The sequence below is a fragment of the Neoarius graeffei genome, chromosome 14, assembly GCF_027579695.1.
Source record: "Neoarius graeffei isolate fNeoGra1 chromosome 14, fNeoGra1.pri, whole genome shotgun sequence".
NCBI lineage: Eukaryota > Metazoa > Chordata > Actinopteri > Siluriformes > Ariidae > Neoarius > Neoarius graeffei.
In genome coordinates this window covers 80736776-80748852 of record NC_083582.1, presented here as the reverse complement: position 1 = coordinate 80748852, position 12077 = coordinate 80736776, and the positions used below count along the sequence as shown (strand labels likewise).

The window sequence follows — 12077 nt, the reverse complement described above, 5'->3', positions numbered from 1 at the left end:
CAGCAGGACTTCTAGCATTAAAGGCATCTGCCGCTGGAGTTTATTCCACAAGTGTGTTCACATACTGCCAGTGGCTATACTTTTTTTAATTTTGATGTGTGAAAAAAAGCAATTACCTCTGAGTTTTTTTCACACACATTAATGATAATGATTTATTTTAAAAAACCCGACGCTAAACTTAGCCTGCTGATTGGAGAATGAGTGGGGGGGGACAACAACAAAAAAACATATGCACATTTTTATCCATTTCAACCTTTATTCATCGCAAGTCTTCCATTGGTGTATGAAGTGAAGGAATGAGTGAGTCGGTGAGGGTACTGGGAGGTGTGAGCAGGGCATGTGGTTGCAGTTTCTCCTCTGTGATGCCAATCCAGGATGAGAATCTGACCTCAATGCGTTTTTGCTTTTGACACACTTCTTTTTTTTTTTTAATTTGCTCTCCAAATGCTCAGGGCTGATCAGATAAAAAAACGACAGAACTCCTGAAAAATGTTCAAACCTGTTTTCTCTGCCTTCCTCCTAAATCCCCCCCGCACACCTCTGCGGAGACTCCGAGCTCCTGGGACGGGGATCCCCTCCAGTCAAAACACTGAGCCACTGCCTGCCTGCCATCAACACTACTGAGCGTGTCAGGCCGCTGGTACACACTCTCTCTCTCTCTCTCTCTCTCTCTCTCTCTGTACTGATTTTAATTTGGATGAACAGTCCTGAGACAGACAAGGACGTGAGGATGATGCCAGAGATCACATCCTGCCCATGTGCATGCTTTCATGCTAATATCTGGATGATACATAAATAAAAAATCTTCCCTGAATTATTTGCATATTAATCTTCATAATTAACCTGTGATCTTTAACAGCGTTCAAGATTTTGTGCTTTTTAAAATACTGGGATTCACTACGATTGAGCTCTTGCTTCACCTCGACCGAAAGAGAGCAATGCAGCAGTGCTTTCGTCTGTCTGTCCGCTGTCTCACCTCCTCATCCACGCACTCTCAGATTAATGCCGCTGTCAACACCCACACACTCGCCATCTCAACACCCACACACTCGCCATCTCAACACCCACACACTCGCCATCTCAACACCCACACACTCGCCATCTCAACACCCACACACTCGCCATCTCAACACCCACACACTCGCCATCTCAAAGACTGCTGATGAGCTGAGCCGAGTCTTTGCTGTAATTCGGCCCGGTTTAGCTGCATTCGCGTTCTGAAAACCATAGTAACTTTGATTATAATTCTAAAAAACATAGTGATTTTGATTCTGATCATTTTAAATGGATTCTGCGTTTAAGTCCATACAGCTTAAAATGACTCTGACTCTGATTCAGAAAACCTGAAAGTGATTCGGATTCTGAAAACTGTAATCCACAAGCTAGGCTAATTAGTTAGCCGATACTAGCCAGGATACCAGCTAGGTAGAGTATTGTTATGGTTACAGTGGTTGTACTCTAGTACATGGCATGCATGTTAACTTCTCATCTCATCTCATTATCTGTAGCCGCTTTATCCTGTTCTACAGGGTCGCAGGCGAGCTGGATCCTATCCCAGCTGACTACGGGCGAAAGGCGGGGTTCACCCTGGACAAGTCGCCAGGTCATCACAGGGCTGACACATAGACACAGACAACCATTCACACTCACATTCACACCTACGGTCAATTTAGAGTCACCAGTTAACCTAACCTGCATGTCTTTGGACTGTGGGGGAAACCGGAGCACCCGGAGGAAACCCACGCGGACACGGGGAGAACATGCAAACTCCGCACAGAAAGGCCCTCGCCGGCCACGGGGCTCGAACCCAGGACCTTCTTGCTGTGAGGCGACAGCGCTAACCACTACACCACCGTGCTGCCCCATGTTAACTTCTATTTTAGTAATAAGTAAAGAATAAAAAAAAAGACATAATGAGGAAAATAATTAACCATGGGATCAAACTGGTCTTACCATTCCAGAGTTGATTATTTTCCTGTAACAGCACATCCCCAAGGTGTTTTATTCCTCTTATACCACAGCAATTTATGAACAGTTATCATTTGTATTCATTAAAGAACAACACATCATACTTTTTATCCATTTATAGTTGCGTAAAAAGCTGTTCTCACTTAAGGTGTTTAAAAACAGACGTTCCCTCACAAGTCTGTCTCCTGAAGTTAATAAGATAAAGACTTAACTGACTTACTGACTGTTACAAAGAACTGACACTGGAGACTCGGTCCATAAATCAACAATTTTTAAAAATCCGTCCAACAGTAGAACAAGCACATTAATTAATTGACCTGTGATTTGGAGCTGTACTGCTGTGAGAGGTGAAAATTAATCAACACCTTTGGACTAATCACAATCCAGAATTCACTCTGGAATGGTGTAATAGTTGGACTTGATAATATCAGTGTTGCGGATTATAATTATTCATGTCATTTTGGAGCGTAGCTTTGGCTCGATATGATGCTGTAATCAGTGAGACGTTTGAATAATTGAATACAGAGTGAAAATTAGTCATTGTTGCTGCTACTTTCCTGGTTGCTCTTACACACACACACTGCAACAAACATGGTCATTACCCATGAAAGCCTTCAATCTCCTCCTTGGTCTTTTTTCAATCTGGAGGTTCAGAGGTCGTTACTTCCTGCTTTTTAACAGTGAATCTCTCTATCAACTCCCGTCTCTATCATTTTCCTGTCTTAACCCCCCCCCACACACACACACAGACACACACTTACTTATGTCCACTTGTGTCTTGTGCACTTACTTCGTCTCTGTAATCTACACTGTGTGTGTGTGTGTGTGTGTGTGTGTGTGTGTGAGGATGACCTGAAGAGATAACCTGTGAGGTCTGGATGATCCACGGGGTGCAGGTGTAGCCTCTGAGTCATCAGTGTCCTGAATGAGGGTCTTTGGCACTGGGGTCATCTCGCTCTTATTGGCCTTGTGAGGGTTCTGTGTGTGAGTTTATTATACACACAGTTCCAGCATATCTGTCCATCTGTCTGTCACACAAACCTGCACTCGAGTCATTAAGCCATATTTCAAGTGAAGATCTAGTTTTAGATCAGTTTTAGTGCTTTACATGGCAGTGAATAGCCTACACTTACAGATTTATTAGTAGGGATGTAATGGAACAGATAATGTCTTCTAAACACATACAAATACTAGGTGCACATTTGATTCTTGATTCAGATGATTCTTTGGTGATGCACTTTTCTTTCTTTTTTTAAGATGTACAGGATGTCTGATTAAGAATTGAGGTGTGCGTCAATACACAACAAAAAGGACAATAATTCTTTGGTGTGCAAAATGATTAATTTGTGAGGAATCTACTCGCTAAATGTTTCATTTCAGTTTTAGATTTTGCTTTTAGATGTAAAGTGTTTTTTTTCTTATTGTTTTACAAAACTATATGGCCCAGTGCTTATTATAATAGATTCCTAAGTTCTGCTTGAGTTGGAAAGCTCTTAAAACAAATTTTGATGGAAAATAATTCTGTCTGTGATGTGACAAACACAATGTAAAAAAAGACAATATTTTCTGTGCTTAATTGAGTAAAAAATGCAGAGGTGGATAAAGAACCCAACTTCATTACTTAAGTCAAAGTACAGATCCCACTGGTCAAATGTTACTCCAATACAAGTGAAAGTTGTACAGTCAATTTTTTTTACTTAAGTTAAAGTACTGAAGTACTCGCTTTTAAAAAATACTTAAGTATTAAAAGTACATTTTCTGCCAACGCATTGTTGTATTATTGCCACAACGCTTACAAAACCTAATGCCTCTGAAGCAACCAAATGGATTTACTGATGAGCTTGTAGAACCTGTAGAATAAACACCTGGTAGAACATCACAAAATGAAACACAACTGAATTGACAAAAAAAGAGCCACTGTCACTCTTTCTTTCTTTCTTTCTTTCTTTCTTTCTTTCTTTCTTTCTTTCTTTCTTTCTTTCTTTCTTTCTTAATTTTAACACTCCTCCCCACAAAACAGCATGGTGGTGTTCTGACCCGGCTCTGGCAGTGTGTGCACATGTACGTGTCTGTTAATCAGGAAGACAGTGGAATAGCTGTAAATGCAGCTCGCTCAGAAAATAAATATGACAATCCAACTTGCTTAAAACCCAGATCCACACATCTAGCTTAATAACGGCCCAACAGCAACACTGCTTTAAGCAAGACAAAAAAATGCAAGACCATCATCTGACATCAAAACCAAACTAGCTATGTGTTAGCCGTGGACAAGGTGATGGCAACTTGGCAGGCAAATCCATAGAAAGTTATTTGACTAACCAGACTGCATAGCGATTGCAACATTATCGCTAGCTCTAAAAGCACAGACAACGTCATTACAAGCTTTCTCTTGGAATAAAAGGTTTATACTCCTCAATATGCTTCCACAGGTTGGATGGTGAGTTTTTGTAGGCTGTGATGTGGTTCATTTTAGGCAAACAAAGCAAACATTTAAAACGAATCGAATCTTTAATCCTTTCAGAAAACTGCAATCCCCAGAAAAAGCGCCTCCTTCCATTCTGCCATCAACTGATCGTGTCCAAATAACGCTGCTGAGAAATCACTCAGCTTGATTTTATCCAGTCTATGGTCTATGTTGTTCTTTTAAAATAATAATAATAATAATAATAATAATAATAATAATAATAAATGTTGATGACAGGCTGAGGAACCCTAATGAGTTCTTCAATTTGTCCCTTTGATGACATACTTCTCCTCAAAGGGACAAATTGAAGAACTCATTAGGGTTCTTCAGCCTGTCATCAACATTTATTATTATTATTATTATTATTTTAAAAGAACAACATATTCTGATTATTTTGTGATCCACTAGCAGTAAATATGTCATGTAACGATTAACAAAAGACCGCTTCCACATTTTAGTATGTAGTTTAATACTAATATTATGGATTTTGTGAACAAAGTGATTCTTTTTAGTGATTCAATGATTCATTTTGTTCATTTTACCCACTGATTTGTTCTTTATGTAAAGTTTTTAGATTTAAATTGTATTTTTTTCCTTTTGTGAGGAAAATAACAGCTTTAAGTGATCCATCAATCCATACCGCTTATCCGTCAGGGTTGCGGGGAAAACTAGAGCCAATCCCAGCTCACTTTGGGTGAGAAGCGGGGTTCAGCCCAGGCAATCCACCAGAGGGTTAACAGACATGGGGAGAACATGCAAACTCCACACAGAAAGGCCCAGTTGATTGCAAGGTTCGAAACCCAGAACCTTATTGCTGTGAGGTGACAGTGATAGCCACTACACCACCGTGTGATTCAGCGATTCATTTTACCCAATGATTTTTTTTTTTACTTAAGGGTTTTGATTTAAAGTGTTTTTAAGTGTTTTCTTTTTCTTTTGTGAGGAAAATAATTATTTCATGAGGAAAATGATTCTTTTTGAGGAAAATGATTCTTTTGTGAACAAAATGATCCTTTCATGAGGAAAATGATCGTTTTTAGTGATTCAGTGATTGGGATCATTTTGTTCTTTTAATGTACTGATTTGTTTTTAGATTTATAAGGTTGTTAAGTTTTTGTATGGCCCAACACTTTCATATCGGTGTTCTACTTGGAACCCTCTTTGGCACTGAAGGGTTCCACATCAAACCTTTCAGAGATGAACTGAAGAGCTGTCTCTGACAGGAAAGGGTTCTGTCGATTCTCCATCGTTCTCTTCAAAGGGACAGGCCGAAGAACCGTTTAGGGTTCTAGATTTAGCACGTAGGAGAACTTTGTACTCCTTTTTATGTTTGTTTTTGCCTTGCAGTTTAATTTGATTTATTTTAATTTCAGCTAAATGTGCTCTGTGTTCAACAGTCACACTGAACAGATTTGGATTTTAAATTTTTGAGCAAATCTTTGACAGAGAAGATAAAGCTACGGTTTGATGAAGGAATTTCTAGAGCCTTTTTCATGTAGAGCACATCGCTAGACATCACTACACATAAACCTGCACCGTTTTGGAAGTGAAGCTAATATGAGCCGATATTAATCTGGAGCTGCTGCGCCTTTATCTGCTCAGAAAGAGAAGTAGATAAGTCGCTCTCTTCCTGTGTGTGCAGTGTGAGAGCTTTATCATGCCGTGCTTTTCAGCCTCACCGTATGAACGCTGCACCACTCGCCCCGTAACACCCCCACCTCCTCGTCCTCGTCCTCACCCCTTATGGATATTGAACCTATAAGTCCAGGGGAATAACCTTCCTTTCTTCCCAGCCGGGGTGTTTGCATTCAGCTCTCCTCTCTTAAGTGGCTGGGCGGATGCCTGGACATCCTTGATCCTTTTCACAGTGAATTGCAAACGGAGGATTTTCCTGCACTAAGTATCATTAAAGTGCTCCGAGTGGCCGTCATGCAGGGGGTGTCGCCCCGAATAATAACATTCCTGAAACCCAGAGATGGCTCCTAAAGTCCTATTGAAGGCCAGGAGACAGGAGCAGGTCAGGATCCCCGTCGACTCTTGGGCCTCGGCTCATCTCATTCACCAAAAAAAAAGAGAGAGAAGGTTTCTGGAAATTTCTTTCTCTGACTTAAGCTGAAAAAGCTTTAATGCTAATTAGTCAAATAAAAACGTACTTGAGTAACTGTACTTCATTACAAAAGTGACATTTTTAGTTTAAGGAATTTGTAGTTTAAATGAAATTGATTACTAAATTGAAGAATAATACATTTTTCATCCTTCCATCATCCTACATGATGAGTACATTTGTGATGTACTCATCACAAATATTTTTTTTCTTTTTTCCCAGGTTACCAATTCAGTGCATCATGTTTCCGTACATTATAACTTTATTTAATTAAGTAGATTTAATGCATCAGTATTAATTTGCATGAGCAGGTCTTTGCACAGCAATTATCTGCAGGATTTTTTTTTCAGGTTCCCCTATATTAAATATTTTTAAACCTTTTTTTTTGCATGATATCAAATGTCATAAATTCAAATTCATGACATCTTTTAGATACATTTTCTTTGGATGTTTAATTAAGCTGAAAGAAAAGATTTGAACACTGACTACGCCCCTAACCGAAACCTTGATCTTTTGTAAAATTTTGTGAAAATTAGATTAGACCTGATGTCTAATTGGGAAAATTGTTGCTGAAAATCTTTCACTTGTGTATAATTTTGACTCGTTTTGACACTCACACTCTCAGTCACACTGAAGTAGGCTGTAACTTTTTCACTCCTCCATCCAAGAGGAATAAAGTGGACCATCATAGAAAACTATTTATATATATATATCAGTGAATGGTGCCGGAGTCAATTTAATAACAGTAAAACCATGCTGGAAAAAGACCTGCTGTCAGGTCTCGGGTCTGGACTGGATGGTTACGGGTCGGTTTTCTCGCCTCTGATTGATCATAGATGAACGATAGTTTTGGAGGCCAACTAGATTCAGAGATCTTTTTTTTTAAGGTAGCGGGAGAAAACCACAAACATTTCGGTCTGTCTGTTATTTTATTTGGAGTCATTTGAAGAGACCACTGAGGCTCGACTGAGGCCTGGTGTGAGGAATCACTCATCATCCGTAATCCAAACGCAAACAAATAAAGCCGAAGCAACTGACGAGTGCTCGACGGCTTTCACCTCAAACTCCATGCTTCTGGATTTGCTCTAAAAAAAATCTGTTTTGTTACAGATTAAGTATCTATCTAAAAAAAATAGTGAGATGAATCGAAGCAAACAGCAAAAATGGTACAATAAAAAAAAAGGGATTGGAGGCAAGTCTTTATGGCTGGTTTTAAAAGTATTCCCCCCCCCCCCCCCCCAATATGTTTTGTCTCATGGGTTTAAGTTGTAACTTCAAGCAGAATTCTCAGAGATGCACAAGACATTCCGTGAATGAAAGAAACACTTGCAGTGGAGTGTTCTGGAAATATCAGCATCTGGTTATCATTTAGAATTAAACTCAATGTGTTTAAAAATACAATCATGCACATAACACATGCAACTTCTAAAATTTCTTTCCTTTTTTTAAGGAAACTTTATTTCTCAGTATTAAGATGTAGTATAGCCTAAGACATAATGATTTAATGTTTCCAGAAAAGATTCTCTAAATTGATGTGACAGAAGAACCTTTCTGACTGATGGGGCAAATAGGATTTAAGATTAAAAAAAACCCCACAGTACTGTAAATGTTATACGGAAGAATGTTTGTGGTGGAAAATTATAATCCTGAATATTTTTTTCTTGTAGCAACAAATTAAAAAAAATCCTAAACTTGAGAACAGAATAACGAATCGAAAGGTTCCTTTGGGAACCAGAAATAGTTCTGAAGACATGAAGATACAGACAGGAGACGGGGTCGTACTGTATATGAGGGAAGGGAGAGGTGATACGATGAACATATTATTATCACAATACTTTAAACCCTTCATGATCATGATACACACTTGCTAACTTTGAAACAGTAAAATTGTTTGGAAAGAAAATTAAATTTTATTTGCTGTGTACTTGAAAAAGCAGTGAAAATGAAAGATTCGGGATGGAACTGTATCCCAACCTAACATCCGATCGGCTGCGTGTCCGGGTGAGAAACTTCAAAACGATGAGAGTTAATACAGGATTAATGATAAGCATTTGATAACGTCCATGTTGTTTCCTCAGCTTGAGTGTGTGATGTGTCGTTCGTCTGTCTGGAGTTTTCATGCTCCAGCGAGTGGCTCTGAAACTTCTATATTTCAGATGTAAAAGATTCCATGAGAAAAAAAAAGTACTTGTTATTCCTTTTGATCTGATTTAAGTTTCTGAGTATTTTTTCTTTATCAATCTAAAAAAACCCTTCATGCATCTGTATTTGCAAAAAACAACAAAGAAAATCTCTACTGGAGGCAAAGCTATGTCTTTTGGTCTGTGCTTAAAAGTATTGGCACTCGCAGGTGTACAGTGTTCTTTAATCAAGCCACCATTCATCAACTTCACAAATTGTTTTTCATTATTATTATTATTATTATTATTATTATTTCCTCCGATTGCCCAGCTGTATGATGTGCAGTTTCACATACTCAGGTGATGAACAACCAGGATCAGACTGAAGACTTTTGCACAGTACTGTAGATTGTATGAACTTTATTTTAAAAGGAAATTATCCAAATGAAAAATGTAGGATTAAAATTAATAAATTGAGAATAAAAGCACATTTTTTCACAGAAGGTATTTTTCAGGTAGTTTACAGTCCAAACAGGTTTTCTACACCATTTCTAAAATGTCCTTTTGAGATTATCATCAAAATAATTTCATGTTGCTTTTATGATCCTGGTGTCGGAGTCTGCGTGTTTGAACTTGTTGACCTTCTGAAAGATTCAGAAATGCTGATCAGCCCCTGTTGGTTATTTTAATATGAATATGGATTGATTTGATTTGTATGTTTGTGTCGTGCTCTCTGGGCAAACAGCTGGAGACGGAGCTCCAAAACTGTCTGAGCTCCAACCACCTGCTCGCTCACCTGAAGCCATGTTTCTCTCTTTTCATCTCTCTCTCTCTCTCTCTCTCTCGTTTTTCCTGGCCATCCACTTACACACACACACACACACACACACACACACACACACACACACACACACACACACACACACACACACAAAAAAAAAAAAAAAAAATCAAAGAGCTGCTGCATTGTGAGCTGGGACAGTGAAAACTACACCACTGTCATAGTAGTGTGTGGAGGGAACAGCTGCAGGACACACACACACACACACACACACACACACACACACACACACACACACACACACACACACACTGCGCTTTGCTCTTTGTCACCACTTCTTCTGGCTGCCAGAGTGTCAGCGAGAACCCATGGACAACCCTGTAGCCTCCGTGTGTGTGTGTGTGTGTGTGTGTGTGTGTGTGTGTGTGTGTGTTGGCAGCATTTGTAAACTCAGTAAATGAAACCAGAAGATGCTGGTGATTTGGATTCGCAGATCACATGCTAAGTGCAACTGCTGGGGTTCATTAACCCTGACAGGTATTGTATCAGGAGCCAGTGAGGCTTTTGTTGGACACCTACACAAAAAAAAAAATCCAGAAAACCCTCATGAGCTCAAAGGCATGGATGGAATACTAGGGTACATTCATTCTGATGTACACGGTGCTCGGAGACAACAGACGTTTGTTTGTTTGTTTGTTTGTTTGTTTGTTTCCACTTGTCCATACAGAAGTTTGTAGAAAATGACAACTTCCTACGTCTAGCTTACTGGTGTTAATGATAATTTATTAGTTGAAAAATTGCTGGAAATCTGTCCTAAAGTTTGTGATGATCACTTATGATCTGTTCATTAACATATTGTACATGTTTATAGCAGATCTGTGCATCTATCAGTGTTTGGCTAGTTTTAAAAATTCCCTCTGAATCGTTCATTTTAAATTCCCATTTTGTTTATTTTCCAATTTTGCACTGCACTCCACTTTGACCAAAAATAATTTTGCATAAAGAATTGAAACACGTTAAAGATCTCGAACCCATTCCCATTCCTGACACGGCGTTAGTCCTGAAGTGACTTGCCAAGACAACGATCAAGCTAGCCGCTGTTTCACCCATTAACTCTGACTATGCGAACAAAAAAATACTTCAATGCTTGAAAAATTTTTGGATTCAAAGCATGAAAATCTGTGGCAGAAAGCATGTGTGAGAAAATGAGCGATGAGAAAGAGAAAAAAAAAATCAAACCAGCGTACACTAGCCTTTTCCGTTACACCAGACACTGAGGTTAAGTTTCTTTGGACGAAAACCTGAGAGAGACATTTTTTCCGCGCAGTCAACTGAAAGCGTGTACGTTTTCTGCCTCTCTGGAAAACAATCGTTGACCACCTTTTTCTTCCCCTCTCATCCTGCTGGAGAAGCCGATGCAGAAAAGTGGAGCTACTCACCACCAGATGGGATAGCCTCCGAGCACTTGAGAGCTGGACAACCACATGCACAGAAGATGTAGATATCCAACAAGGTACAAATCCATGAGGTATGTCTTCTTGTGTGGACGGAAATGTCTATTGATCAGAACATAGGATTTCCAGCGAGGGGACGGAATACGAAGTCCCCTGTAGATCTGGGTAGAAATTTAAAAATAAAATGAGGAATGAAAAAAATCCACTTGATTTATTTTTGTTAATTTACCTTATTAATTTGATTATTATTATTAGTTTTTTTCAAGAAAGTCAGAAGAGGAAAGTGTGTTTGTCTTCCAGTAGTTAGAGGAGTAAATGTCTCACACACTCACACACGCTCCTACCCGTCGTCTCTATCCCTCCCTCTCTCTGAGCTTCTTCCCTAAGGTACATATCTTTTTCTCTCCCCACTTTTTTTCCCCCTCAGGATGTCTCATCTACAGGGCCAATATTAGAGAGAGAGAGAGATGAGCAAGGTTTGGAGATGTCAGCTGGCAAGCCAATCAGAGAGCATGGCCTTAGGTTACGCAAAAAAAAAAGAAATTATTATTCCTGCCCATCTGTCAATCACCCAGCACCCCCTGGTAATGTAGCAAAGAAAGAAAGAGAAAGACTGAAAAAGGGAGGGAGGAAGAATGAAAGGATGGTGACGACTTAGTTTTTACTCAAGGTCTTCTCACACATAGGTTTCAATTTTTTTGATTATTTTTTTAAAATGATCTTCAGGTTATTCTAATTAACCTGATTAATTAACCAGATTAACTAATCCCAGAGCTCATCCACACCAGGATCTAGGAAGTCCTTGAAAATTTTGATGGTCCCCTTACCGTCCCCCCGCCCTTCACACAAGCACCCCGTATGAGGACGAGACACACAAAGGGAACACAATAAAGCAATAAAAGGCGGTGGCAGGGCCAGGCATGCGGTGATATATGCCCCAGTGGCCCAAAGGCAGTACATTTTACATAAACGCTATTGTCATTCGGATGGGGTGACTCGCAGACGGCACGACACGGCACTTAAAAAGCGGTGTTACGTTGTGAAACAAGTCTGTGACTCAGGGTTTGTCCTCATTAAGTGCTGAGAAGGGAGGGAAAAAATGTAGTTTCCACTTGTTATAGACAGGAAGATGTATAAGCAGATAACGAGGGAGGAATGTAAGAAGATGGGTATAAAAAGTGACAGA

At 39.4% G+C, this 12077-nt stretch overlaps 1 protein-coding gene across 1 annotated transcript in view; it reads right to left on the bottom strand.

Moving 5' to 3' along the window:
- Positions 1-10969, bottom strand: part of wnt3 (wingless-type MMTV integration site family, member 3) — a 50367-nt gene extending 39398 nt beyond the window's left edge. The window contains exon 1 of the mRNA XM_060940350.1: positions 10877-10969. Within this exon, the coding sequence (XP_060796333.1) occupies positions 10877-10962 (86 nt within the window). The 5' untranslated portion in view covers positions 10963-10969. The remainder of the gene's footprint in view (positions 1-10876) is intronic.
- Between the last annotated feature and the right edge of the window lie 1108 nt (positions 10970-12077).